Genomic DNA, 27,952 nt, shown 5'->3' on the forward strand with positions numbered 1-27,952 from the left:
TAGACAACCTGGAAACGAATCCCCTCACCATGACCCTGGAGACTGAGAGCCTTGTGGCGGAGCTGGGTTCCCTTATGCTCCTGCTCTCCGTCCGGGTGCCCCTTCCCAAAGAAGCCTCTGGTTTTGTCAGCATGGTGTCTCCTCAGATGACCTATTTCCTGGTGTTACCCAAGAGCCCACTCTGGGACCCTGGTAGGCATCCCCGTCCCTGCAAAAAAGCCATCACTGGTTTCCCCCATAATGCAAGCCCTTCTCTTCATCCTAAATAGCATTAAAAAAAAAAATGTTTTCATCTGTTATTTCACAATCTGGTTGCATTCACCCTACATATTCACTGCAACTTACCTTGTTTTAAGGATCTGTAAACAGAAAAGAACGGAATGTTGCTCATCATCCAGTTATACAAAGGGTTAAGTCGCAACCGACTGACAGCCTCCAACAGTGAGTCCTGAACTCAGGGAACTCAGGATGGAAAAAATAGGATGAGCATTCTGTGTTTTGGATTTTGGTCCAAGGTAGTTAAGACGCATATCTAAGGAAGAATGTTGGTGACTCCAGATTCTCGCACCTTCCCATAAACAGAAAAGCACTAAAATCATTGACTTCATATATCTGGTTTTTGTGTGTGTGTGTGATTAGCAATAATCTTTTATCAAGATGTATGCTTGACTACACATATTTTCCAGCCCGAATTCACATATATATTGGCGGCTCTTTCTCAACCTCTTCAGAGCCATTCTTCAGACCTATCTGAGAGACTGTCTCCTGGCTACAGTCCTCAGTAATGTTCCCAAGTAAAACTGAATCTCACTGCTTTTAAATTGTGATTTTGGTTTTCTATCTTTTATTATCAGTCGATATTTCCTTGAGATATGTTCTATGGTGGAAGGAAAAGCTTTGTGAACAAACAACCAACTTGGACAATCAAAATGCATGCTAACATACTGAAGTCTCTGGGAAGTCCTTTGGTGATTAGAGCCTTTGAACTTTAAGATAGCATTTTCCAAACAATAGATTGGACAATGGCTCCCTTTGTTTGGGCAACTAGTGTCTTTAGTGACTTGAAGAAGTAGCATTGTTTTGAATAGTATTTGAGAAATTCTGATTTATAACATTAATTATTTTAAAAAGTTATAAAATTCATATATCACACAATTGTATAAATATTCTTGTTTTTACTTGAAGAAATTATCTACTTTTGAATTCATGCACATTTTAAAATGTAATTGGAGAAGGAAATGGCAACCCACTCCAGTGTTCTTGCCTGGAGAATCCCAGGGATGGGGGAGCGTGGTGGGCTGCCGTCTATGGGGTTGCACAGAGTTGGACACAAGTGAAGCGACTTAGCAGCAGTAGCAGCAGCAGCAAAGATGGAAAATTCACCAGTGGGAATAATAAATGGCATTGTTATGCTGAGAACATTATTTCTATGAAAAAATATGAACTAAGAAAAAATGAATTATTAGGTAGAAAGGTCATTATTTTACATTATTATAGAAGTCATTATTATACATTATATTTACATTTTTAAAAATGTTACCCAAGAAAGATTTATAATCAGAAATAGTTTTATACATACAAAGCTTATAATCTTAGCATAGGAAGGGATGTTATCAGAGAAAATTTGATAGGATGTCATACCAACTGAAGAAATATGGAGACACTCACGGCTTTTTGTGGCTAATTCTTTAAAGAATCTGGAAAAGAAATTTCTTGATTTGAGTTATCCCAGTGCCACATTTCATAAGACTATAAAATGTACTGGAAATTATAAAGAACTTAGGAACATCAAAAACAGTCTTCTTGGGCTTCCCTGGTGGTCCAGTGGTTAAGAATCCGCCTCCTAATGCAGGGGACTCTGGTTGGATCTCCGGGCCAGGAAGCTCCCACATGTCACGGGACAACTTGGCCCAAGGACCCCAACTACTGAGCCTGCACGGTGGAGGCCCTCGCTGCAGCTGCTGAGCCCACGCCCACGTCCTAGGGCCTGCGCTCCACAGCAGGAGAAGCTGCCGCAGTGAGAAGCCTGCGCTCGGCTGCGGGAGAGCGGTCCCCACTCTCTGCGAGTAGTGAAAGGGAGAGTGAAGTCGCTCAGTCGTGTCCGGCTCTTTGCGACCCAACGCTCTTCAGTCAATGGGATTTTTCAGGTGAGAATGCTGGAGTGGGCTCCCATTTCCTTCTCCAGGGGATCTTCCCGACCCAGGGATCGAACCCAGGTCTCCCGCATTGCTGGCAGACACTTTACCGTCTGAGCCACCACGGGAGCCGTCTACAGCTAGAGAACTAGAGAAAGCCTGTGCACAACCACCAAGACCCAGGGTCGCCAAAAACAAATAAAATATTAAAAACAAAACACACAGAAAAACCCGACCTTCTTGCCTCAAAGAAAGGGAGGCCCAACTTCAAAAAGTTAAGGATTAAAAAAAAAAGCAGATATTACAAATCAATAATTGCAAATCTGGAGATAAAGATATTCTGACTGTAGGTTTATGATTCATTCTACTATTTAAAAAGTGATTCATAAACTATTCACATTGTTGTTTGTTGTTTAGTCGCTGTCATGGGGTCTTTGGGACCCCATGGATTATAGTCAGACTCCTCCGTCCACGGGATTCTCCAGGCAAGAGTACTGGAGTGGGTTGCCATTTCCTTCTCCAGGGGATCTTCCTGACCCAGAAATTGAACCTGCGTCTCCTGCATTGGCAGGCGGATTCTTTACACAGAGCCACCAGGGAAGCCCCCGTAAACTGTTCATGAGTGCGTACGTGCTCAGCTGCTTCAGCCGTACGCTACTGTTTGCCACCCTATGGACGGTAGCCCACCAGGCTCCTCTGGCCACAGGATTCTCCAGGCAAGAATACTGGAGGCAGTCTTCCCCACCCAGGGACTGAACCCAAATCTCCTGTGTCTCCTGCATTGTAGGCAGATTCTTTACCACTGAGCCACTAGGGAAGCCTAAACTATTCACAATTTTATACAAATATTAAGTTATTACTGGAGTGAGTGACCTTAGAGCTGTATTGTAAAATCGGATTATTCTCTAAGGGGGGAAAAACCGTCACTTTCCATTTCCACCACTAGATGGCAGGCTACTGAATAATACACAATACAGGATTTCACAGGTCTAGAGTGCAATGGCGGAGAAGACAATGTCACCCCACTCCAGTACTCTTGCCTGGAAAATCCCATGGATGGAGGAGCCTGGTAGGCTGCAGTCCATGGGGTCGCTAAGAGTCGGATACGACTGAGCGACTTCACTCTCACTTTTCACTTTCCTACATTGAAGAAGGAAATGGCAACCCACTCCAGTGTTCGTGCCTGCAAAATCCCAGGGACGGCGGAGCCTGGTGGGCTGCCCTCTATGGGTTGCACAAAGTCGGACACGACTGAAGTGACTTAGCAGCAGCAGCAGCAGCAGCAGAGTGCAATGGCACCCCACTCCAGTACTCTTGCCTGGAAAATCCCACGGATGGAGGAGCCTGGTGGGCTGCAATCCATGGGTTCGCTAAGAGTCGGGCACGACTGAAGCGACTTAGCAGCAGCAGCAGCAGCAGAGTGGTAAATAGGGTCGGTGAGGACAATGGCAAGTTGCAAAGTCACAAGAGATAGGACGTTATAAACAGTCTGGTGAATCGGGATTTACCCGAGGAGAATGAGGCCGTAACTTTCCCGTACTTTACCTCTACAGCAGTGAGAGCCAGGTCTAACAGCTCCTGAACCCTGAGATATAATTTGCTTTGGTGATCGCCAATCTGTGTGATGGGTAGAAAATAAGAAACTGATTAAAAATTCAAAGGCTGATTGCACAGTGCATTTCTACATCACAGTGTATCCAATTTGGGAGTCCTTTCTGAGTACAATGCAAAAAGCAGAAGCAATAAAGGAAAAAGCTTAAGAAGACTTCAACAGGAATATTTAAAATATCTGCGTGCTGGGATTTCACTGGTGGTACAGTGGTTAAGAATTTGCTTTGGCATGCAGGGGACACAGGTTGGATCCCTGATCGGGGAACTAAGATCCAGCAGCAGCTAAGCTCCACACCACAGCTAGAGAGTTCATGCATCAAAACAAAAGATCCACATGATGTAGCGAAGACCCTGCATGCTGCAACTGAGACGATGCAGTCAAATCAATCAATATTAAAAATAAAGTGAAACATCTATGTTGAAAGACATCCCATGTCCACCTCACAGTGGGACTAAATATTCAGTGGCAAAGGAATATTTAAATTGCGGAATAGCTACATGATGGAATGCTGGTTAGTCATTTAAAATAATCGTTTAGATAATTTTTTACATAGGAAGTAAAGATACTGGTAAATGGAAAAAATGTTACATTATATCAATATATACCATAATATGTTTAGGGAATAATGAAAAATAAAAATGAAAAATAATGACATTTATTTACATCCATAAATCAAAGTTCTTTTTAAAGGTCAGCTTTCTTTTCGTGTTTTCACAAGTTGTACTAAGCATGTATTATCTCTGAAATTGGAAGACAACGAAACTAAACATTTAAGAGAAAGGTTGGTAAAGCAGCTCCTTTACCCACTGCGCTCCTGCTGTCCAAGCCATCGAGAGCTTGCCCTGCTCTCTCTCTCTTTTTCTCTCTCCTTCTCCTGGTAGAGGTGGTGACTACCTAATATCTGATTTCCCTGGAGGTGATGGCACTTGGGTGGTGTCTATGAGTCCGCTGTTTAGGTGGTCAGTGTTGCCATTCATGAGTGATAGTACTGAATATAGTTACGATTCTTTGGTTTAAATTTTAATGACTTGTAGTTTTCAATGTCTAAAACAATATTTTCAAACCGGGGTTTATAGACCACCTTGCATTGATTTGTTAAAAATGCAGATTTTGGGGCTTTTTCCCAGGCTCAATGAATCTGCAGTTTTGGAAAAAGTGTTCTGAATTTTCATTTTTAACTAGCTCCTTGAGTTATTTTTATGCATACTGAAATTTGAGAACTGTTGGTAGTGGTTGGGATCAAGTGTGAGAAGAACAAGAATGAAAATATCAAACTAGGGAACACTTTCAAAGTCTGAATATTTATCAGACGTCTCATCTCAGCTATTTTTTCCAACAGATACTTATATATTCAATATTTTTAAAGGCACAAACATATAGTGACCAACTAATGATAATACCTTTAATAACTTAAGCACTTCCCCATCAGTCATATCAAAAATTTGCTACTTCATAAAAGCACCCAGCATATATGTGGAAATTGAAGTAAATAAACCAAGAAGTAATGTCTTAAAAAGGACAAAATGAAACAAAATAACATTTCAGAAATAAACTTCTCATAGAGGAGGAATAAGTCTGGATTTAGACATTCTCTGTTTTTCCTGAAGTCAATTGGCACCAGACAAATTTGGATGCCAGAGGCATTGATGACAGGGTGAAGAGCTCAGGTCTTGAAAGCTTTCACAGGTGGTTTCAGCATGACCATGGGCTCCTCTCGGAGGTAAGGCTGTGTCCTGATTCTGAGACTGACGTTTGCAAGGAAACGGTGACCTCCGATTTCAGTCCACAGCAGGTTTCCACAAAATGCTGGAGAGAGAAAATTAGTCACAGACTAACAGTTGGAGAGAAAAGCATTGCCAAGGATACAGGTGACAGTGTCCAAGGATGAGAAAGCTATTTCCCTGGTGAGAGAGGCTTATGTGGGAATAACAGATATTAGAGAAGTATCACGTTGTGGAAATGCCTTGAAAGCACAGGCCAATAAAAAACCAAGGTTCTCATCCCTGTTGACTTTTTTGTAGAGTCTTGTTTGAATTAAATATTGCAGCGGGGAAATCCAGAGCATGTTTCAGTAAATAGTTAAGAAATTTGGATTTATTCAAGTTAGGAATCAGTCTCTAGGTCACTGGCTTTTGAAATGTTTATGAAAACTGCGCAAACTTTCTTGGAATAAACATTTTGATTTGCGGGGCTTCAGTGGTGGAGAATCTGCCCACCAATGAGGGAGACATAGGTTCGATCCCTAATGCGGGAAGATCCCACATGCTGCTGGCAGTCAAGCCCGAGGGCTACAACTACTGAGCCTGTGCTCTAAGAGCCCAGGAGCCGCAATGACTGAGCCCATGTGCCCCGAAGATCGTGCTCCCCAAAAGAAGACACTGCAAAAACAAGCTTGTACCCCACAACCAGAGAGGAGCCTCCTCTTGCCGAAACTAGAGACAAGCCCGCTCAGCAAACAAGACACAGCAGTTCAGTTCAGTTCAGTTCAGTCGCTCAGTCATGTCCGACTCTTTGCGACCCCATGAACTGCAGCAAGCCAGGCCTCCCTGTCCATTACCAACTCACGGAGTTCACCCAGACTCACGTCCATCGAGTCAGTGATGCCATCTAGCCATCTCGTCCTCTGCCGTCCCCTTCTCCTCCTGCCCCCAATCCCTCCCAGCATCAGAGTCTTTTCCAATGAGTCAACTCTTCACATGAGGTGGCCAAAGTACTGGAGTTTCAGCTTCAGCATCATTTCTTCCAAAGAAATCCCAGGGCTGATCTCCTTCAGAATGGACTGGTTGGATCTCCTTGCAGTCCAAGGGACTCTTAAGAGTCTTCTCCAACACCACAGTTCAAAAGCATCAATTCTTCGGCACTCAGCCTTCTTCACAGTCCAACTCTCACATCCATACACGACTACTGGAAAAACCATAGCCTTGACTAGACGGACCTTTGTTGGCAAAGTAATGTCTCTGCTTTTGAATATGCTATCTAGGTTGGACATAACTTTCCTTCCAAGGAGCAAGCGTCTTTTAATTTCATGGCTGCATTCACCATCTGCAGTGATTTTGGAGCCCCCCAAAATAAAGCCTGACACTGTTTCCACAGTTTCCCCATCTATTTCCCATGAAGTGATGGGACCCAATGCCATGATCTTCGTTTTCTGGCCAAAGCTAAATAAATGCACATTAAAAAAAACAACAACAAGTTTTGAGTTTTGTTTGTTAAAAAGCTCATTTCAAAGTAGTTTAGCTGTTGAAATATGGCTTTCTTTTCATAATAACTGTCTTGATACTTGATTACCTGTGGCAGCCATGAGAACTACACCTTGAGAACTTCCTGCTGCTGCTACTAAGTCACTTCAGTCGTGTCCGACTCTGTGCGACCCCATAGACGGCAGCCCACCAGGCTCCCCGTCCCTGGGATTCTCCAGGCAAGAACACTGGAGTGGGTTGCCATTTCCTTCTCCAACGCGTGAAAGTGAAAAGTGAAAGTGAAGTCGCTCAGTCGTGTCCGACTCTTAGTGACCCCATGGACTGCAGCCTACCAGGCTCCTCTGTCCATGGGATTTTCCAGGCAAGAGTACTGGAGTGGGGTGCCATTGCCTTCTCCGTGAGAACTTCCTACTGCAGGGAATTGACTGCCGGAGGAGCCGACGAATCGTGCGTGTTCAGACAGGCATTCTCTGATGCCTGTGGTAGGCATATTCGGAGAGCCTTAGTCCTGAGAGTCAGTGGATGCTTCTCCCCTGACTTTGTTGTTTGAGAGCAGCTAAATTTGGAGATGTGTTATGAAACAAGAGATAACTAACACAATCCCTTAAAGCCATTTATTTAGGCTAGTTTTTAGTAAACTATGTAATTATTATGGGGCTTCACTTGTGGCTCAGATGGTGAAGAGTCTGCCTGTTTTGATCCCTAGGTCAAGAAGATCCCCTGGAGAAGGAAATGGCAACCCACTCCAGTACTCTTGCCTGGAAAATCCCATGGATGGAGGAGCCTTGCAGGCTACAGTCCATGGGGTCGCGAAGAGTTGGACAGAACTGAGCAACTTCACTTAGCCAAAAGCGGCTAAATTTGGAGGTACACAATCCCTTAAAGCCATTTATTTAGGCTAGTTTTTAGTAAACTGTGTAATTATTGTATATAATACATTACAATAATGATAGTTATTGAGCATTTATCAAGTTCTAGGTAGTTGTTCTAAGTGCTTTACATGAATGAAGTTATTCACAGCAACCTTATGACGTTTGTGACGCTATCATTTCAAATTCATGGATAAGGTGGGAGAACAGACAGGCTAGGTAACTTTGCTAAGGTCCTAGTGCTGGGGAGTGGTGTTAACAGGACTTGAACTTGGAAATCTACTTTCAGAGCCAAGCTTTCCCGAAGTGGCATCAAGCTGTCATCTGGGGCCGTAGTCATCTCAAGGCTCAGCTGGGGATGTGGAATCTGTTCCTGGCTTGTCATATAGCTGTCAACAGGCCTTGGTTCCTTGCTGCTTGATTTTTGGCTGAAGGCTTCCTTCCACACCACAGGAACTTATCTCATTAGTGAGTTTACAAATGAGATCACACAATATAGGGTTTCTTTTTTATCTTTTTTCCCACCCAGAAATATTAATGTATTGTAAATTTTTTTGCCATGTAACTAAACCTATTTCTAATCATCATTTTTTTATAAAGGCTTTGGATACAATTTGTCAAGTTAAAAATGCAGAATTCTTTTGGGCAAATCATTTAAAATATTATGGAAAAACTCACTTTATCTTCTTTGATTTATGCACTAAAACTTCACTCACAGTTGGCTGTTGGCTTCTTTGATTCATTACTATTAAAAAAGGGAAAGATTTGTGTTTTTATTTGACAGCAGAGATCTTACTGGCAATTTAGTGCTGTATTTTAACATTTATCTTCTTTTTGTAATTATCGAAATTCTACAAAAATGAAATACTTTTTTTCAGTGCTAAATGTAGAGCTATGCAAATTAACAGGAATGACTCACTACTATAGTGGAGGCAAAATATTTAAAGTAATTAAAAATTTCTTGCTGACTTGTCTGGATTATTATAATTTTTTTTTAATGTGTGTATGTGTTGTGATAATGAAAAATAGTCTTCCAGGGGTAGCAGGAACATTCTTCTCATCTTTAAATTTCACACAAAGGCATCCTACTTAATGGTTCTTCATTATTGGTTTTATGGAAAGAAAGCTCAAAGAGGAGTTTTGCACTGTTGGCTCCACACTTGACTGTGTATGTGAAATTGACTTAAAAGAGCCCCGTTCTAGTCCTCATTAGAAACACAGCCCCTGCACCTTGGCAAATTGGAAGTCAAGAAGATGAACACCTTCAAACTGATGTTTCAGGCATGAGTTCATTCGAGAGAAAATTAACCCCAATGAAAGTTAAGTCGCTCAGTCGCATCCAACTCTTTGCAACCCCGTGGACTGTAGCCCACCAGGCTCCTCCGTCCATGGGATTCTCCAGGCAAGAATACTGGAATGGGTTGCCATTTCCTTCTCCAGGGGATCTTCCCGACCCAGGGATTGAACCCAGCTCTCCCACATTGCAGGCAGACGCTTTAACCTCTGAGCCACCAGGGGAAGCCCCAAGGGGGCTCTAAAAAGAAGGAAAAGTTGAAAAACAACAAGATTGCAGCTATTCAAACAAACAAACAAACAAACAAACCCATCCCAAATGCAGCAAATTCCTCCTTTTTATCTGTTAAATACGTCCTTTGGTTTTATCTTTTTATTCTTAATCTAGGCAGGTCATAGAATTGTAGGGCTTCCCAGCGCGTCACTTTTTGTGACACCCCTAATTTCTTGTGTTGCTCTCCTTCCTTTAGTGATGAATACTAAAGACTGACAATAGAGAGAATAGAAAAATTTGTATTATTTTTCTGTGTTGTTCGCCAATATCATTTATGTAAGAGAGAAATGAATTTTCCCTAAACGATCTTTACTGAGCTTTTGATTTGGCTTAATTCCTTATATCATTTCATTGGCTTCCCAGGTGACTCAGTGGCAAAGAATCTGCCTGCCAATGCAGGAGATGCAGGAAGCACACATTCGATCCCTGGGTAGGGAAGATCCCCTGGAGAAGGATGGCAACCCATTCCAGTATTCTTGCCTGGAGGATACTGTAGACAGCAGAGCCTGGCGGGCTGCAGCCCCTGGCGTCTCAGAGTCGGACACGACTGAGCACAGCACAGCAGCAGCAATAACAAAGGCTCTGTGTGGAAGGTAAGGGTATCATAACTTCCTCACAGGGACAGAGGAGCCTGATGGGCTACAGTCCACTGGGTTGCAAAGAGTCAGACAAGCACGTGCTCTTAAAACCTTTCAGTGCAATATTCCTTAGGACTGGATTACAATTTGTTGAGTATGTCTTTCACACATCAAGTTGCTTAGTTGAGAGTCTCTGTTGCCTAGGATTCCCTGTGCCCTGCTGACTCTACTTTTTGAAAGCTGGGTATAGGAGGCAACCCGGCCCTAACTGATTGGTGCAATGTATTACATATTGCTCTGAATGTTATCACCAACTATTAATGAGAATTTGTGACTTGTGGGTAATGAGTGGGAGTTGAGGATGAGGTTGGATTTTTTTTCTTTAGAAACTGGAGGTTCAATGTATTTCATCCTCTTCAGAAAACACTGCTGGAGTAAACTTTAGCACCAGAACCAGATGTTAGTTAAACACCATCATCCTTCTTCAGCTGCTGTGAGTCTCACAGGAAGCCGTTCATAAGCACTAAATACATGAACATAAAAATAAAAGTTCATTTAAAATGAGCCTAATGTCTAAAACTTACTTCAACAGTTGTATTACTTCAATTAGGATAAAATACATAATTTAAATAGCTATAAATAGTTAATTAATGTGTAAACAGCATGTGATCCCCAACAACGTTTGCATGGTTTCGAAAACAATGGAGCAATTATGACAACAAAGACAAATACACACAGGGGACTGCGGGAGGATGCTACTCTACGCAACACAGGTTCTTTCCAAGGGGTTAGATTGCCGGGAAAATCCCACAGACGGAGGAGCCTGGTGGGCTCCAGTCCATGGGGTCGCTAACAGTCGGGCACAACTGAGCGACTTTGCTTTCACTTCTCACTTTCATGCATTGGAGAACAAAATGGCAACCCACTCCAGCATTCTTGCCTGGAGAATCCCAGGGACGGGAGAGCCTGGTGGGCTGCTGTCTATGGGGTCGCACAGAGTCGGACGCGACTGAAGCAACTTAGCAGCAGCAGCAGCAGATAGGCCACAAGAACACACTGATGATGTGTGCTTAACATTTTGATTTCAAAGCTTGGTGAAAACCCATAAAAGTTTTGACTACGTTAAGTCATTAAATTTTGTCTCCTGCCATGGAATTTATATTTTCAACAACACTTGCAGTTATTAACAATGGTTGGTGCTTTCCAAAAGAGACCTAATCAGTGGTTTCTAATTTACTGTTTTCATTTTTAAAGGCCTTAAAAGCCAGAGATTGTATTAGCCAATTTTCAAGCAAAGTTCAGGCTGAGCAGTAGGCTCTTGATGAAGCTCTCACCGCAGGGCACCAGCTCTATGGACTGACCGCCTCTGGGAGCTGCAGGAGGCTGTCCTCGTGGCCCAGGGCCCGGATTTAGGAGCACGCTTCCTGTGCCCTGGGCAGCCGCCCGCATCCTCAGCTCACAGCTCTGGGCTCCCGAGCAGCGAGCTGGCTCCTTGAGCAGCCTCTAAATGTCTTATTTCTCTCCATCAGCGTCCCTTTCTTTCCTTTCCCATTCCACGTCTTTCGGTCTTTTGCCTATTCTGCCAATTCATTCAAAAGCCTGAAACGCAAAAGCACAGATTCTTTACTGGCTTACCGTCAACCTTCTCTCTTTGTCCCCCAGTATCTGGAGAATCCTGCAGGTTCTTTTTTGTGAAAAGTCTGTTTGTCTGGCGCTTAAGCTCCCTCTGCAGAATGGGCTCATTTTCTCTAAGCTACACCCAAGTCATATTTTAAAATTTCCTTCAAAATACAATTAGTTCTTTCGGGCAAATCCAGGACTAATTGACCCATCACAGATGTTCCCTGTTAAAACAGACTAAACGCTGTCTGAGAGTGCTCAGTCCTGTCTGACTCTTTTGTGATCCCACGGACAGCAGCCTGCCAGGCTCCTCTGTCCATGGGTTTTCCAGGCAAGAATACTGGAGTGTGTTGCCATCTCCTTCTTCAGGACCGTCGCGACCCAGGGACTGAACCCACCTCTCCTGCTTGGCAGGCAGATTCTTTACCACTGAACCGCCTGGGAGGCCCCGGGTTATCTGAAATTATAAACGAAGTGACCACTAAGAGGGCTCTAAACGGGGAGACTTGGCCTCCAGTTTTGGCTCCATAACCTGTGAGGGTGTCTGATCGTCACCGAATTTCACTTCCTGTGTGTCATTTATATAAACTTTATCAATATAAATCACGTAAAATCAATATATTGATATATAACCCAAACTTAAAATATCATTTATTAAAATACTTATAATGCATGCAAACACATAAAAACACTTATGAAGGTAAGAATGAAATAGACAAAACAGAAGATTATATATTATAGAATAATTATCAATTATAGCACAATTATATTATTAATTAATATTCATGTAACTATTAATATCTGAGACTCGTAGCTCAGTCAGTAAAGAATCCGTCTGCAATGCAGGAGACCCTGGTTCCATCCCTGGGTCAGGAAGATCTCCTGGAGAAGGAAATGGCAACCCACTGCAGTATTCTTGCCTGGGAAATCCCATGGACACAGGAGCCTGGCTGGCTACAGTCCATGAAGTTGCAAGAGTCAGATGCGACTTAGCGACTAAACCACCACATAATTATTAATACAATTTCCCCCCACAGGTTTTATCCTGGTGTTTGCATAGTGTATTGTGCTTAGTTCTAGACACCCGGTTTTGCCCAGAGTTTTTGCGTCTCAGATGCATCACTGGGAGAGTGTAGCTCATGTCTCTTCTGGCTGTAGGAGCTGGCAGAGAGCCAGACGTGGACTAGTGTGCACAGCTAACGCAAAGGAGTACAGTGACGTTTCATACTTTAAATATTACAAGCTCTTAGAGCTTAAAAATAATGTATTTAAAGTTCATATTGTCATTCCAAATCATGACGAGACGAAGAATTGAGGAACATACACTCGCGTGACAGTATCAATTTAATATGAGTGAGCTCTGCTTTGGAGACAGGAAAAGTCCTTTAGAGGGAAGCTATACTTTATAGATATAACTTCGTATGTTCACATCCCCATTTCACAGACCAGAAAACTGAGGCTCCTGCCTTCTCCTCCACTTTGCTTTTACCACCTCTAAATCTACTAGGGTAAGTGGTCAGTGTGGATCAAGGCAGTCTGACGTCGGCAAGGCCTTCTTCCCAGCAAGGACTCCTGGGCCGGGTGCTCCTTCCCACCTCCCTTGCGGTTCCGGTGATAAGTGGGTGGCTACCCCCCGTGGAGCGGGCCCCTGCTCCCTGCCTTGGCCCTGGGTTGCAGCAGAGGGTCAAGGCCAAGGCCACTCTGGAGGACCCTGACCCACGGCCACGCACAGGATGCAAGCTGCCTGCTTCTGCACCAAGTTCAAGCCCCGGGGCCTCACCAGGTAAAGTGCAGTGCAGCGCTGGGGGAGCGGGAGGGCTGGAGTGGAGCTGAGAAAGGTGACCGGCGACCCAAGGTCTTGCCATTCCCCTAGACTTGCCAGAGACCTCGTGAAGTCACTCAGTCATGTCCAACTCTCTGTGACCCCATGGACTATACAGTCTGTGGAATTCTCTAGGCCAGAATACTGGGGTGGGTAGCCTTTCCCTTCTCCAGGGGGTCTTTCCAACCCAGGGATGGAACCCAGGTCTCCCACACTGCAGGTGGATTGCCTACCAGCTGAGCCACAAGGGAAGCCAGGAGCCCAAGGTCTTCTGATAAAAGGCCCCTGACCTCCCTAAAATCTCGGCCCCTTTGAGATGTAAATGTTCCACAACCCAGGAATGTCTTTCTCCAGGACTTGGGCCATCCTTTCTTTTGAAATACTATCATCAAGAAAATAGCATTGAAACGTGTATATTATACGTGAAGTGGATCGCAGGTCCAGGTTCGATGCATGAGACAGGGCACTCAAAGCCGGTGCACTGGGAAGACCCAGAGGGATGGGACGGGGAAGGAGGTGGAGGGGGTTCAGGATGGGGGACACATGTACACCCGTGGCTGATTCATGTCTTTGTGTGGCAAAAACCACCACAATATTGTAAAGTAATTAGCCTCTAATTAAAATAAGTAAATAAAAAGTAGATCCTGGAAACAAAAAAAAGAAAGAAAGAAAGATCCTGGCCTTATGAACCAGTCTCTACAGGAGTCTGGAATCTAACTCCCGGTTTCCCTCTCCCGTGGCCTCTGCGGTTGATAGTGTCCTACAAGCTCGCTCCAGCCTCACACTCTCCTGCCATGTATTTCCACAGCTGTTCTTTCCCAGTACAGTAATTTTGACCCCTATTGCAGTAGTCTGGAATAAAACCTTCTTTGCTCTTTTAGCCAGTGTCTCTTTGAAAAGAGTAGGGAGGGCAGAGGATAGGGAAAGTTCTAGACTAAAAGGAAGGAGGAACCACAAGGAGGAAAGGGAGGGAATCCCTGATCTCAGAGTCCAGGGGCAGGAGGAAGGTCTCCCATCCACACAGCGCCAGATAGGGGTGGGGTGCAGGGGGATTTGGTAGAGGGGGTGTTGTTGTTCAGTGGCACAGCCGTGTCTGACTCTTTGTGTCCCCATGGACTGCAGCATGCCAGGGTTCCCTGTCCTTCACCACCTCCTGGAGCTTGCTCAAACTCATGTCTGTCGAGTTGAGTCAGTGACGCCATCCAACCATCTCATCCTCTGTCATCCCCTTCTCCTCCTGCCTTCAGTCTTTCCCAGCATTGGGGTCTTTTCTAATGAGTCAGGTGGTCAAAGTATTGGAGCTTCAGCTTCAGCATCAATGAATGAATAGTCCTTCTAATGAATATTCAGGACTGATTTCCTTTAGGATTGATTGGTTTGATCTCCTTACAGTCCAAGGGACTCTCAAGAGTCTTCTCCAACACCACAGTTCAAAAGCATCCATTGTTCAGCACTCAGCTTTCTTTATAGTCAAACTCTCACATCCATACATGACTACTGGAAAAACCATAGCTTTGACTAGATGGACCTTTGTTGGCAAAGTAATGTCTCTGCTTTTTAATATGCTGTCTAGGTTGGGCATAGCTTTTCTTCCAAGGAGCAAGCGTCTTTTAATTTCGTGGCTGCATCACCATCTGCAGTGGCAGCGAGGAGGACCATGCTTTGGATACACTGGGGCTGGGGTGTGTGAAGGATCCTTGAACAGCAAAGACATCAAACCAGTCAATCTTAATGGAAATCAGCTCTGAATACTTGTTTGAAGGACTGATTCTAAAGCTGAAGCTCCAGTATTTTGGTCATCTGATTGAACAGCTGACTTATTGGAGAAGTCCCTGATGCTGGGAAAGATTGAGGGCAGAAGAAGGGGGCATCAGAGGATGAGATGGCTGGATGGCATCACTGATGCAATGGACATGAACTTGGGCAAGATCCGGGAGATGGTGAGGGACAGGGAGGCCTGGTGCGCTGGAGCCCATGGGGACACAAAGAGTCAGACATGACTGGGTCACTGAACAACAACAACATTAGAATGTTGTGAGGTCTATTAGGTAATATATGTAAATGATGGTGCACATCTTCGTGTGATATTATTGTCTTCTTAAGGTGAAGGAAATCAGTCCTGAGTGTTCATTGGCAAGACTGATGTTGAAGCTGAAACTCCAATACTTTGGCCACCTAATGCAAAGAGCTGACTCATTGGAAAGGACCCTGATGCTGGGAAAGATTGAGGGCGGAAGGAGAAGGCGATGCCAGAGACAGAGGATGAGATGGCTGGATGGCATCATTGACTCAATGGGCATGAGTTTGAGTAAGCTCCAGGAGTTGGTGATGGATAGGGAGGCCTGGCGTGCTGCATTCCATGGGGTCACAAAGAGTTGGACTTGACTGAGCGACTGAACTGAACTGAAGGTAGACATAAGATCTAACTGATATGTAAGTAATGAGCAAGGAAGGCCAGCCAGTTGGTTGGCCTGAGAAGGAATTTGGTCAGAGTGCCCCGTGTTGGCCGAGCGGAAGACAGTCATCACGGAATCCTCTCCATTCTGCAGCATTTGGAGGAACACAGATGTGGACGGCCCAGCTGGAGTCTAGCCCGGGGGTTATTTGCTTGCTTCTTCACAGTGTTCTGACCAGATTCTATGCAGAGCCTTTTCCTGCTCTCCATGAGAAGTTCTGGCACAAAGATGACTTGATGATTAGTCTAGTATCCGCTAAGCTTAGAGAGGAACAAAGTTGGCGGATGCAGCTGAACTTGAATTAGAAGGGACGTGGGATCTTGTCAAGCCTGAAATGGTTGGGTGGCATCTCTGGTCATCTGTAGCCAGGAGGCTCTGGTCTAGTCTTTATCTACCCTTGTAACTCAGCTCCTTGCAGTATGAAAGTGTCGTAGAAGGTGAGGATCTGAATACTCAAAGGACTTTAGAGACTAAGTCAAGGCTCTTCTTTAACCAGCGAGGAGTTGAGCCCCAGAAGATTAAGTCCAAGTTGGTGGCAGAATTAGGTCTAGAAAACAATTGTCTTTCCTCTCTCTTGTGAGCCTACAGGGAGAGATAGATGATAGAATTTAAGTCTGACTATATTCACTTTCTTCTTGGGAATTCATTACAATTGTTTCTGTCAAATAGGTATTATTGTCTTTTCCATTTTTTTTTAAATCATGTTCAGAAAATTCCCAGTTTGTGGCAGCTGAGGTCAAAGTAATAATTTGTTTCCTGTAATCTCTGAGATGATGACCCACAAAACTACCTTTGGGGCTGTTTTGTGGGAGGCTGGGGATGGAGGGTGGGAGTGGAGCAGATGGGCTGGCCTTGTAGATGGATTCTCCCACGCCTGATTCCATTCTCAATGTTTTCAAATTACAAGTGATAATTGGAAATAAGCATTCAGTGACTGGGTCTCTTCATTCAACATTTATGCTGTCCCTTCTGTGCCAGGCGCTACACAAGATACAGCTACACGAGTCATAAAAATAGTCACCATCCATGGCCATCAGCAGCTCACGAGCAAGGCCACCATCCATGGCCATCAGCGGCTCACGAGCAAGGCCACCATCCATGGCCATCAGCGGCTCACAAGCAAGGCCACAGCTTCCAGCTTGTTATAGGACGTTTGTTTTCTAAAACCATTTATTTCCACAACTCTAAATTTTGGCTTAAAGCTTGCTGTTTCTTCCAGTGCCAAATTGCTAGCATTTTTTTTTCTTTCTCAAATTGTTGATATATAAAAGCCTGTAACAGTGCTGAGTAAAGCTTCTTTTATTTGAGTAAGAGTGTGGTTCCTCAGAAATGGTAATTTCTGATAGCTGATGATTAATCCCATGAGCAAATGAATTTTCCTGCAGTTTTGAGGGCAGAGTGATAAATTAGTATTTGCAAAATGCTTTCATCCACTTTAGAGGTAATGTGTTCATCTGCAAACCAACAGAATTTGAAATGCCTGTGATTATCTTCAAAATCACACTGGGAATGCATGCAAATAAAAATAACAGAGTTGGCAAGAGAAGAAGAGGCAGAATCCATTTAAGATTGCTAAATTGCTATCTGTTTTGATAAGGTAATTGGCCAGAAAATTAAATGCACTGTATAGAAGAAAGCTATTTCCTGTACGCTGGTACAGCCAAAGGCCATTTTTATTCAGCAAGCATAGGAATACAAGGAATAAGTAAGTGGATCAAACCAAAAAGAAATTAGAGGAAGAATAAATTCAACAAAAAGAAATAAGATTATTTAAAGTACAGGTTGATATCTGCATTTGAATCTTTGGCATTGAGTATGTATCTAAAAAAATTATCTTTTCCCTGCACCCTCCTTGAGTACATTTCGTTTGTTGAAATCCTTACTTGGGAGAAATTGCAATAAAGTGGGGAAAGCAGCGAATTATGATGCAGGTACAGACACCTGGGTTCTAGTCCTCACTCCACAGCTTAACCAATCAGCTAGCCCGATCTTCAAATGGCCTCATTGCTAAAATGAGAGATTGGATGAAATCGTTCTCTAGTATTCTCTCCAGCTGTAAAATCATGATTCTAAGTCAAGCGCTTCCTCAACATTTCTTAAATAAAGACAGAAGATTAAATTCTGATAGGATTCTTAAATTTACATAGACATCAACAAAGATAACTCAAGGTGAAGAGCCCTAGCCTTTGAAATCCACTTGACTTCCTGGTCTTTCTGAGAGATGATTACTTTACGCATTACTGACACACATCCCAGGTTAAGATTCTCTTGGCTCCTTAAATATTGCAAGTGCAGGGGAGTCGTCGGGGAAACGATGAGAGCTGCTGGCCACAGGGTGGTCCTGATACCACCCCACCCATCTTCTGAAAGCTGCCCTTTCAATAGCACAGCTACGTTGACTTTCTCAGTGGTCATCTGTGAAGGAGCATCTCTGGGCGAGAACTTGAGTGAAATACGAGACGTTGCTGGGACGGAGAGCTCGCAGTCAAGCAACCTGAGGAAGCCTACTGCTTGCGCCCTGCCTCCTGATACCGTTTCCTCCCTCTTTGGAGAAGTTATAACTAGGACTAAGTTTCTTTTTTATTTTCTCCACCTGGTTTAGGTGGTTGCTGTTGCAGAATGATAAACATAAAGAGTTGTAGGGAGGAGAGAAAATGCTAGATGGAGGTCCCAAAATTCTTCAAGGAAAATTTGGAGCAATACATTTGAAGGAATTAGATTTAAGTTCCATCTATTGCAACTGTATAGCCTTGGGAAATCACTTAACTTTTTAATATCACCCAGCAGGAATTTTATTGGATACAATTTAAAAAAAGATCCTAGCACATAATAAATGCATAATTAATGGTAGTTATTGTTATTAAGATTGTTTGTCTTTCTACCAACTAATTACTTTTTATCCCTTGCCTCCATTTCAAAAGAGGATTTGGGGGGATTTTTAAAAATAATGAACACAAGTAAGGAAACTGGATGCAGGAATGTAAAGCTAGAAAAACTGATGTAAAACATCGAATTAAATCATTTTGAAAATCATCACTTGAGAGGATAGCAGATTTATTTGACTTTTCTTCCAACAGATATGATATCAAGACTTTTACTGGGACCAACAATTTCAGGAGGTGGTCAGGGTGGAGCTGAAGACCACCAAGAAACCTTTTGCAATACAAGTGATGGAAACCAGAATGAGAGAAGGCAGAGACATGTGTAGTCTGAGCCGCCCGTCCTATGGGGGGTTAGCCACTGTTCCATCATCCAGCTCCTGGAGATCTTTGGGGCCCGAGATCGAGTTTACATGGTGGTGGGGTTGGGTCCAGAAAGGGAGTTCTTTGATCAACTCATCTCTCAGGGATCCTTTACAGAGCAAGATGCTGTCAGAATGCCCCACGCGGTTGCTGATGGCAGGAGGTATGTGCATGTGTTGAGAATAACTCAACAGGGACCTAAAGCCTGAAAAACTTACGCGATCACCCAGGAGTAGACTCAAACATTTTAATCACAGACTTTGATTTGGCACACTCTAGGAACAAAGTGGGTGACTGGACAGTGAGGATGCTCTGTGGGACCCCAGAGGACATAGCTCCCAAAGTTTTGCTGAGAAAATCCTATACCAGCACAGTTGACACGTGGACTAATCGAATATGTGTTACTTGGCAGATCCCTGTCTTTTGACGATGAAAGCCATGTGAGACTTTACAGGAAGATTCTGAAAGGCAAAGATAGTTACACAGGAGAGGTAAGAGCTCAGTTTCCTCCTATTGACTTGGTCTTGAATAGATGTTCTTTTTAAATAAATGAATATGTTTTATTTGGCGTTGTCCGGGGTCTTTGTTGCTGCATGCGGGCTTTCTCTGGTTGCCGTGCGCAGGCTTCTTACTGAGGTGGCTGCTCGTGTTGCAGAGCACAGGCTCTGGTGCGTGGGTTTCAGTGGCTGCGGCGTGCGGGCTCAGCCGTCGTGACTTGTGGGCTCCAGAGCTCGGGCTCAGTGGCTGTGCTGCGTAGGCTTCGCTACCCCGCGGCGTGCGGGATCTTCCCGAGGCAGGGTTTGAACCGGTGTCCCCTGCACTGGCAGGCAGTTGAACAGAGTTTCTCAATTTCAACACTATTGGTGTTTTCAGGGGGATGGTTCTTTACTGGAGCGGGTGGGGAGAGGTGTGGGGTATGGCTGTCCTGGGTGCAGTAGGATGCTAAGACTACCAACCAGGTACCAGGAGACACACCACTAGCAGAGCCTGCCAGATACTGGCGTCTAGTAGCTAGACTAGATACACACCTTCCCAGAGTTGTGACAATTAAAATTGTCCTCAGACATTCTTAAATGGCCCCTCTGGGGCAAAAATCACCCCTGATTGAGAGCCATGTCTCAAGGTAGCAGAGGGCCTCAACGACTGAGCTGTCTGTGGCTAGCACATAACGTTGACAATTAAGTAGGTAAGTGAGTTTGCCACGTCTTCAGTCTTCATGCAGAGCCTGAGCCCCTGTGTAGATGAATGTGTACCCAGAGGCTCACAGTGATGCTTGGGTGTTTGGGGAGACATTTTCTGCCTTGATTCTAGAGGATCCAGGCCCTCTGTGAGATGCAGTGTTTTCTCAAATGTTTAACCTTATAGTTTGTGTAAAATATTTATCCATTGTTTAAACTTGGAACTCCCAGTGCTTAGGAATGTGTTAACTTTTTGTTGTTTTGTTTAGGGAAGGAAGGTTGCCAATGCCCCATGTGGGAAGCCTGACAAAACAGGAAATTTACTTCTTATTGAGCAAGTGACCAAATTTATTTGATTTTTAATGATGAAAGGGATTTTTTTTTCCTCTTACGGAAAAGTATTGATAGCTTGATCGTACGTACTTAAAGTGTAACATCTATATGTATAACATCTTAAGCACAATTAAAAGTTAAATAACAAATTGAAAAATAATATTTTCTATCCTCTTGCAGATTTAATGTCTCATTGTACATATATTTGTTTGAATACAAATTGGTAATTGAGAACTGAGATTTACACAGGGAGGTAGGAAAGGATGGGAAGAATTCACAGACAACACAAATCATGAGAAGCTTTAAAAAAACGTCTAGCTTCACTAATGCCCAAAGAAATGCAAATGAAGACAACCGTATCTTTTCTTTGTCTTTCAAATTGATAAAAAATTTTAAAAAATGCTCAATTTTACTCATTGTTGCTAAGAGTACTAAGAGAATAGCCCTCTTATCCACTGTTGGTAGGGGAAGAATAGTTACAGATTTCTTGAAAAGTAGTTTGAAAGATACATCTAGAACAGAGACTGCAGCCATGAAATTAAAAGACACTTGCTCCTTAGAAGGAAAGCTATGGCAAACCTAGACATTGTATTAAAAATCAGAGACATCATTTTGCTGACAAACGTCCATGTAGTCAAATCTATGGCTTTTCCAGTAGTCATGTATGGATGTGAAAGTTGCACCATAAAGAAGGCTGAGAGCCAAAGAATTGTTGCTTTTGAACTGTGATACTGAAGAGGACTCTTGAGAATCCCTTTGATTACTTTACATATATTGAAGAATCCCTTTGATTACTTTACATATATTGAAGAATCCCTTTGATTACTTTACATATATTGAAGAATCCTTGCATTCTTGTGGTAAATTCCACTTGATCACATTGTATGACCCTTTAAATATGTTCTTGGATTTTGTTTGCTAGTATCTTCTTGAGGATTTTTGTGTTTATGTTCATCGGTGATACTGGCCTGTAATTTTCATTTTTTGTGGCATCTTTATCTGGATTTGGTATCAGGGTGATGATTGCCTCATAGAAAAAATTTGAGAGTGTTCTTCCTTCTGCAATTTTTGGAAGATTTTGAGCATGGTAGGTATTATCTCTTCTCCAAATGTTTGATAGAATTCACCCGTGAAGCCATCTGGTCCTGGACTTTTTTGTTGGAAGATTTTAAATGACAGTTTCAATTTCAGTGCTTGTGATCTATGTGTCTATATTTTCTAATTCTTTCTGGTTCAGTCTTAGAAGACTGTACCTTTCCAAGAACTTGTCCGTTTCTTTCAGGTTGTCAGCTTTATTGGCGTGTAGTTGCTATAGCAGTCGCTGGTGGTCCTTCGTATTTCCATGGTGTCGGTTATCATTTCTCCTTTCTCATTTCTCATTTTATTGAGTTCTCTCCCTTTCTTCTTGAAGAGTCTGGCTAAAGTTTATCAATTTTGTTTATCATCTCAAAAAACTAACTTTTACCGATCTTTGATATTGCTGTCTTCATTTCCATTTCATTTATTTCTGCTCTGACCTTTATGATTTCGTTCTTTCCACTGACTTTGGGTTTTCTTTGTTCTTCTTTCTCTGGTTGCTTTAGATGTAAGTTTGGATTGTTTACTTGAGATTTTTCTTGTTTCTTGAGGTGAGATTGAATTGATCTAAACTTCCCTCTTAGAACTGCTTTTGCATCCCATAGGTTTTGGGTCATCATGTTTTCATTGGCATTTGTTTCTAGATATTTCTGTTTCTTTAGTTCTTTAATTTCTGCAGGAATCACCTGGTTATTTAGCTACACAGTGTCTAGTTTCCATGTATTTGTGTTTTTTAAAGATTGCTTTACTGTAATTGATTTCTAATTTCATAGCATTGTGGTCAGGAAAGATGCTTGATACAACTTCAATTTTCTTAGATTTTCCAAGGCTTGATTTGTGACCCAAAACGTGGTCTATCCTGAAGAATTGAGACAAAAGTTTATTCTGTTGCTTGTGGGTGGAATGTCCTATAAATATCAATCAAACCTATCCGGTCTATTATGTTATTTAAAGATTGTGTCTCCTTGTTTATCTTCTGTCTAGATGACCCTTCAGTTGGCGTCAGCCTGCTATCAGAGTCGAACACTACTGTTGTGTTACTGCCAATTTCTTCTTTTACGGTTCTTAGCATTTGCTTTATGTATTCAGGGGTTCCTATGTTGGGTGCATAAATGTGTATAATTGTTATATCTTCTTGGATTGATCCTTTTTCAAAAATAATTTAATTTTTACATTTATTTTTTGGCTGTGCTGAGTCTCTGCTGCTGCACAGGCTTTTCTCTACTTGCAGCACATGGGCTCCTCACTTCAGCAGCTTCTCTCATTGCAGAGTACAGGCTTCAGGGCGCTTGGGTTTCAGGACCAACAGTGCATGAGCTCAGTAGCTGCAGCTCCCGGGCTCTAGAGCGCAGGCTCAGCGGTTGTGACCTACAGGCCTAGTTGCTCCATGGCACGTGGGCTCTTCCCAGATTCGGAATCTGTATCTCCTGCATAGGCAGGCAGATCCTTTACCACTGAGCCATCAGGGAAGCCCTGCCCAACCCTTTTAGCTTCAGTGCTTTCTATATAAGTGAAGAGCTGAAAGCATCCTTCCTCTAATGTCAAGAGCCTCTTCAGTTCAGTCCAGTCGCTCAGTCGTGTCTGACTCTTTGTGACCCCATGGACTGCAGCTCGCCAGGCCTCCCTGTTCTTCACCGGTTCCCGGAGTTTGCTGAAACTCCCGTCTATTGAGTCGGTGATGCCATCCAACCATCTCATCCTCTGTCGCCCCCTTCTTCTCCTGCCCTCAATCTTTCCCAGGAATCTTTCCCATTGCTCTCAATTTCTTTTATTTCTCCAAAGCTAATAGTGCGATTTCTAATACTGAGTTTCAGTTTTCTGCCTTCTTTGTTGTTGTTTTGTACAGTTTAGCTAGTTTCTATCACAGAGGACAGAGAAATAGGCACAGATGAGGAAAGGGACAAGAAAGGAGGAAAAGGCCCACACTGTTCATGAATATTACAATGTGCTTGTAACTAACTGGATGCCTTGGATGAAAGCAAAGGGCTGTCTTTGTCTTCACATGGTTCGTTGCCTCTTCACACAGGATGGTGTTTTTATTTTTAGTTTTGATGGCATATATTTGTCACAGTAATAGTAAGTGGAATAGGTCTGAGAACTTTTGGACGATTTTCATCTTCTAGTCCTCTAAATGTTGTTGGTGAAATGTATCTATAAAAGAGTCACATGGTGATTCAATAGTAACCAGAACAAGAGCAACAGCAATCTAGGTAATATTTTGTACTTCAAAAATCATTTTTCACATACTTTGTTACTTTGGTCCTAACAGAAAATCTTTTCTTTGATTTATATTATATATTTTCTTTTTCGATGTTTCTTATGCATTTGCCTGCGTCGGGTCTCAGTTGTGGCAAGCGAGATCTTCCGTGTATCACATGAGATCTTTCTCTGCAATGCACAGACTCTCTCGTGGGGGCACACGGGCTCCAGAGCTCTCAGGCTCAGTAGTTGTGGTGTGTGGGCTTAGTTGCTCTGTGGCAGGTGGGATCTTAGTTCCCAGACCAGGGATCGAACCTGCATCTCCTGCATTGCAAGGTGGATTCTTAACCACTGGACCCCCAGGTTGCTGCTGCTGCTGCTAAGTCGCTTCAGTCGTGCCCGACTCTGTGCGACCTCATAGACGGCTCCCCCGTCCCTGGGATTCTCCAGGCAAGAACACTGGAGTGGGTTGCCATTTCCTTCTCCAATGCAGGAAAGTGAAAAGTGAAAATGAAGTCGCTCAGTCGTGTCCGACTCTTCGCAACCCCACGGACTACAGCCTACCAGGCTCCTCCATCCATGGAATTTCCTAGGCAAGAATACTGGAGTGGGGTGCCTCCCCTCAAGGCAATCTTATGAAAGAGAGTTAGTGATCCCCACTTTTCTGGCGCAGAAACTGAGACCTTGCAGTTCAGAGTTGAGTGTAGCCGCTCAGCCTCTCTCATCCAGACCCACTGACCTCAGTCCCCAGCTCTCTCCGTGTTATAGCGGGTTGCCAGGCCAGTTGATGGCACTGTCTTCCTGAGGCTGAGGAGAAACGCCAGATGGGAATTTTCAGTCCGAAGAGTGGACATGGCCAACTCTCGGAAGAGAAATGATGCAGTCAGCCTCAGTGGCCGTCACGTGGGTGTGAAAGCTGCTCATGGGGCTGAATGACCTCACCAGGTGACAGCGGTCCAGAGGAGGAATCTTATTAAACCTGTGATCCCATGAACTGATCATTTTGTGTCACATTATACTATTCAAGAAGTTTGAGCATGCATGCTGTTTTTATGCATTTCTAGAATATATACATGTATGTATATTAATCTGTTTTGTTCTTTATGAAACATAGGCAAAAATAAAATTTAGATTAAGAAGATAAAAATATAGTAGACATTCTGACATTTTTTTCGTTTTACTTGTTGTTTTCTAATATGCAACATGAAATCGTCTTCTATATACTCTCCAGCTGTTCTTTATGGCTCAGGGATTCTGTAATTTGTAACCTGCGTTTGAATAATGAGGTTTGTCTGAAGAATTTTTGTCCAGGACACCAGTTACCTTATTTTCTGCATTTTCAATGTATATTCATTTGGTCATCTTAATGAGCTCTCCATAAATCTCATTGCACATATTTTGTATTCTTTCCAGCTTTCAGTGGCATGTCTTATTATAATGTTCCACTGAAGACAAATGGTTTAACTTTAAGTAGCCTTGAACCCAGATAAATATGTATGGATCCAGGACCAAATAAATGTCTAGTCAGAATTGGAAGACGTGGCATCATGAGTCAGCCACTGACACGCTTGGTCTAGACTTGCAAGGTTTGTGTTTGATTTTCCCTGTGTTTGAGTATTTGGCAAACACATTCATTTATTTTGAGAATTTTATTTTGGGGAAAAATGTTTCTCATAGGTCATCTATCTAAATAAACTGAGGGGGGAAAAAAGAAAAATAATTCCTTTACTGGTTTCTTTGATCCAAATCTTAAGAATGCTAAGAGATTGGAGGATGTAATGTTTATGTATGGAATTTGATTTTTTTTCCCCCCCACAAGAACAAAGACAATAGTTTGTAGGGATTCCCTTATTTATCTTGAGATTTAAAATTTTTTAAAAATACACACCAACTAGAAATTGTTGTTTGATATAGCAAATATACGGGCAGTTTTCTCAATCTCTCTGCTTTGTAGATGAGGAGGGATACAAAATCGCAGTGTTTTTTTTTTTTCCTAGATACATGCTCATTGGTAGGTAACACAGAAAAGGAGTTTGAGAAAAAACAACTGCCCTTTTGTCCCTGTTCTCAGAAAAGTCACTGTGGTTTTCTGCCATTGCACTGAAGTGCAAAAGCTGTAGACTTTGCCAGAATATGTCCCTGAAACCTTAAATAGCTGAATGCACATGTCATATCTCTGCTACAGGCGGAATTGCACTTGCAGGCAGCCAACTGGTGCAGTGAGGCCTTCTGGGCTCAGAGGAAATGCACCGTGGTGGGTTCTCCCCTGAAGCCCCCTTCTCTCTCCATATTGGAGATGTAGGCGTAGTAAGTCCAGAGCAAGCTCTCTTCTTGTTGCTGTTGTTGCTTTGTTTTAAATTTTTTAATTTATTTTTTAATTGGAGGAGAATTGCTTGATAATGGTGTGTTGGTTTCTGCCATGTTAACAGTGCAAATCAGCCGCAATTAGACATATATCACCTCCCCCTTGCACTTTCCTCCACTCCCACCACCCCCCGGGTCCTCAGAGAGCGCCAGGCTGGGCTCCCTGTGTTGCACAGCACTTCCCACCGGCTGTCCGTTCTCCGCATGGTTGTGTCTACGTGTCGATGCTGCTTTCTTCCTTTTTGAATTCTCCCACTCTCTCCCTCTCCCAGTGTCCACAAGTCCGTTCCTTACATCTTCATCTCCATTCCTTCCCTGCAAGTAAATAGTTTTATCAACACCATATTTCTAGATTCCATATGTATGCGTGTGTGTGTGCTTAGTTGCTTCAGTTGCGTCCAATTCTCTGCAACCCTAGGGACCATGGCCCGCCAGGCTCCTCTGTCCATAGGATTCTCCAGGCAAGAATACTGGAGTGGGTTGCCATTTCCTGTTCCACCATATATATGCATTAATGTACAATAATTTTCTTTTTCTGGCTTAACTTCACTCTGTGTAATAGGCTCTAGGTTCATCCACCTCACTGGAACGGACTCAAGTTCATTCTCTTTTCATGGCTGGGTAATATTTCAGGGTATAGATGCACCATATCTTCTTTATCCATTCATCTGTAGATGGATATCTAGGTTGCTTCCATGTCCTGGCTATGGTAAACAGTGCTGCCGTAAACACTGGGGAGCGTGTGTCTTTTAGAATTGTGGCTGTCTCAGGGTACATACCTAGCAGTGGGATTGCAGGATCGTATGGTAGATTTATTCCTAGTTTTTGAAGGAATCTCCTTTCTGCTCTCCACATTGGCTCTATCAGTTTTCATTCCCAACAACAATTTCGGAGGGCTCCCTTTTCTCCACACAGTGAGCTTTCAAAATTCGATGATGTTCATTCCACTTTCCACTCTAACTCATTCTTGGAGTCACAGGGACTCTGGGACAGGACCACAATGGGATAAATGCTCACCTAACATTTGCTGGTGGAGTTCACCAGCGACGGCTGCTTCACCTTGTCCTGCTCGTGTGAAAGGGTGTGGGAGCTTTCACTGCTGATGGCAGCACACTGGACAGGTTGGAAAAGAACTTTCATTCGTTAGAGAGTTGAAAGAGAATTGCTATGTTTATCTTTCACTAAAAAGAGTGTTTTTTGTTTCTTTTTCAAAAGTGGAGTTTTAGGCTCACTATATATTTGATGACATGATCTTTGAGTGGCTTATTTGAAGAAGTCATTTGGATTTGATAAGCTTTGATCTTTATAGTTAAGAATGTAATTCTATATATGTGTTTGTGTATATGTGTGTTTGTTTTATTATTTTATTCTATTTTAATTGCTTACTTTTCTTCTCAGCCTCGGCCAGCTTTTTTACACTGGGTGAAGAACTTTATACGCAAGCTAGTGATTTGGGGGGTAATCATCACTTGTCAGCTAGGCAGGCTTGGAACCGTTCCTGGTCATCACCATGGCTGTAGGGTCTTCCATGAAGACTCTTCAAGGGTCATTTCCTGGAATCTCATCAGAGTGCATCTCCCCATCCACAGAGTCCTGGATCTGCACAGTCTTCAAAGGCATATTCTTATCATAAATCAAGGCATATGTGGAGCAAGAGAAGCTTAAGGGCAGAAGAATCACCGCTATCTGTACTTGAGTGA

At 43.1% G+C, this 27,952-nt stretch overlaps 1 protein-coding gene across 1 annotated transcript; it reads left to right on the top strand.

Annotated features, from left to right (window-relative positions):
- The first annotated feature begins 29 nt into the window (after positions 1-29).
- PSKH2 (protein serine kinase H2) lies at positions 30-27,952 on the top strand. The gene is given in 13 exon segments (XM_061438374.1): positions 30-192; positions 16,838-16,978; positions 18,268-18,430; positions 18,937-18,971; positions 18,974-19,063; positions 19,066-19,289; positions 19,291-19,322; positions 19,324-19,485; positions 19,487-19,592; positions 27,651-27,699; positions 27,702-27,752; positions 27,755-27,806; positions 27,808-27,952. Coding segments are annotated over 13 exon segments (1,413 nt in total).

This window comes from Bos javanicus, chromosome 14, assembly GCF_032452875.1.
Source record: "Bos javanicus breed banteng chromosome 14, ARS-OSU_banteng_1.0, whole genome shotgun sequence".
NCBI classification, from domain to species: domain Eukaryota; kingdom Metazoa; phylum Chordata; class Mammalia; order Artiodactyla; family Bovidae; genus Bos; species Bos javanicus.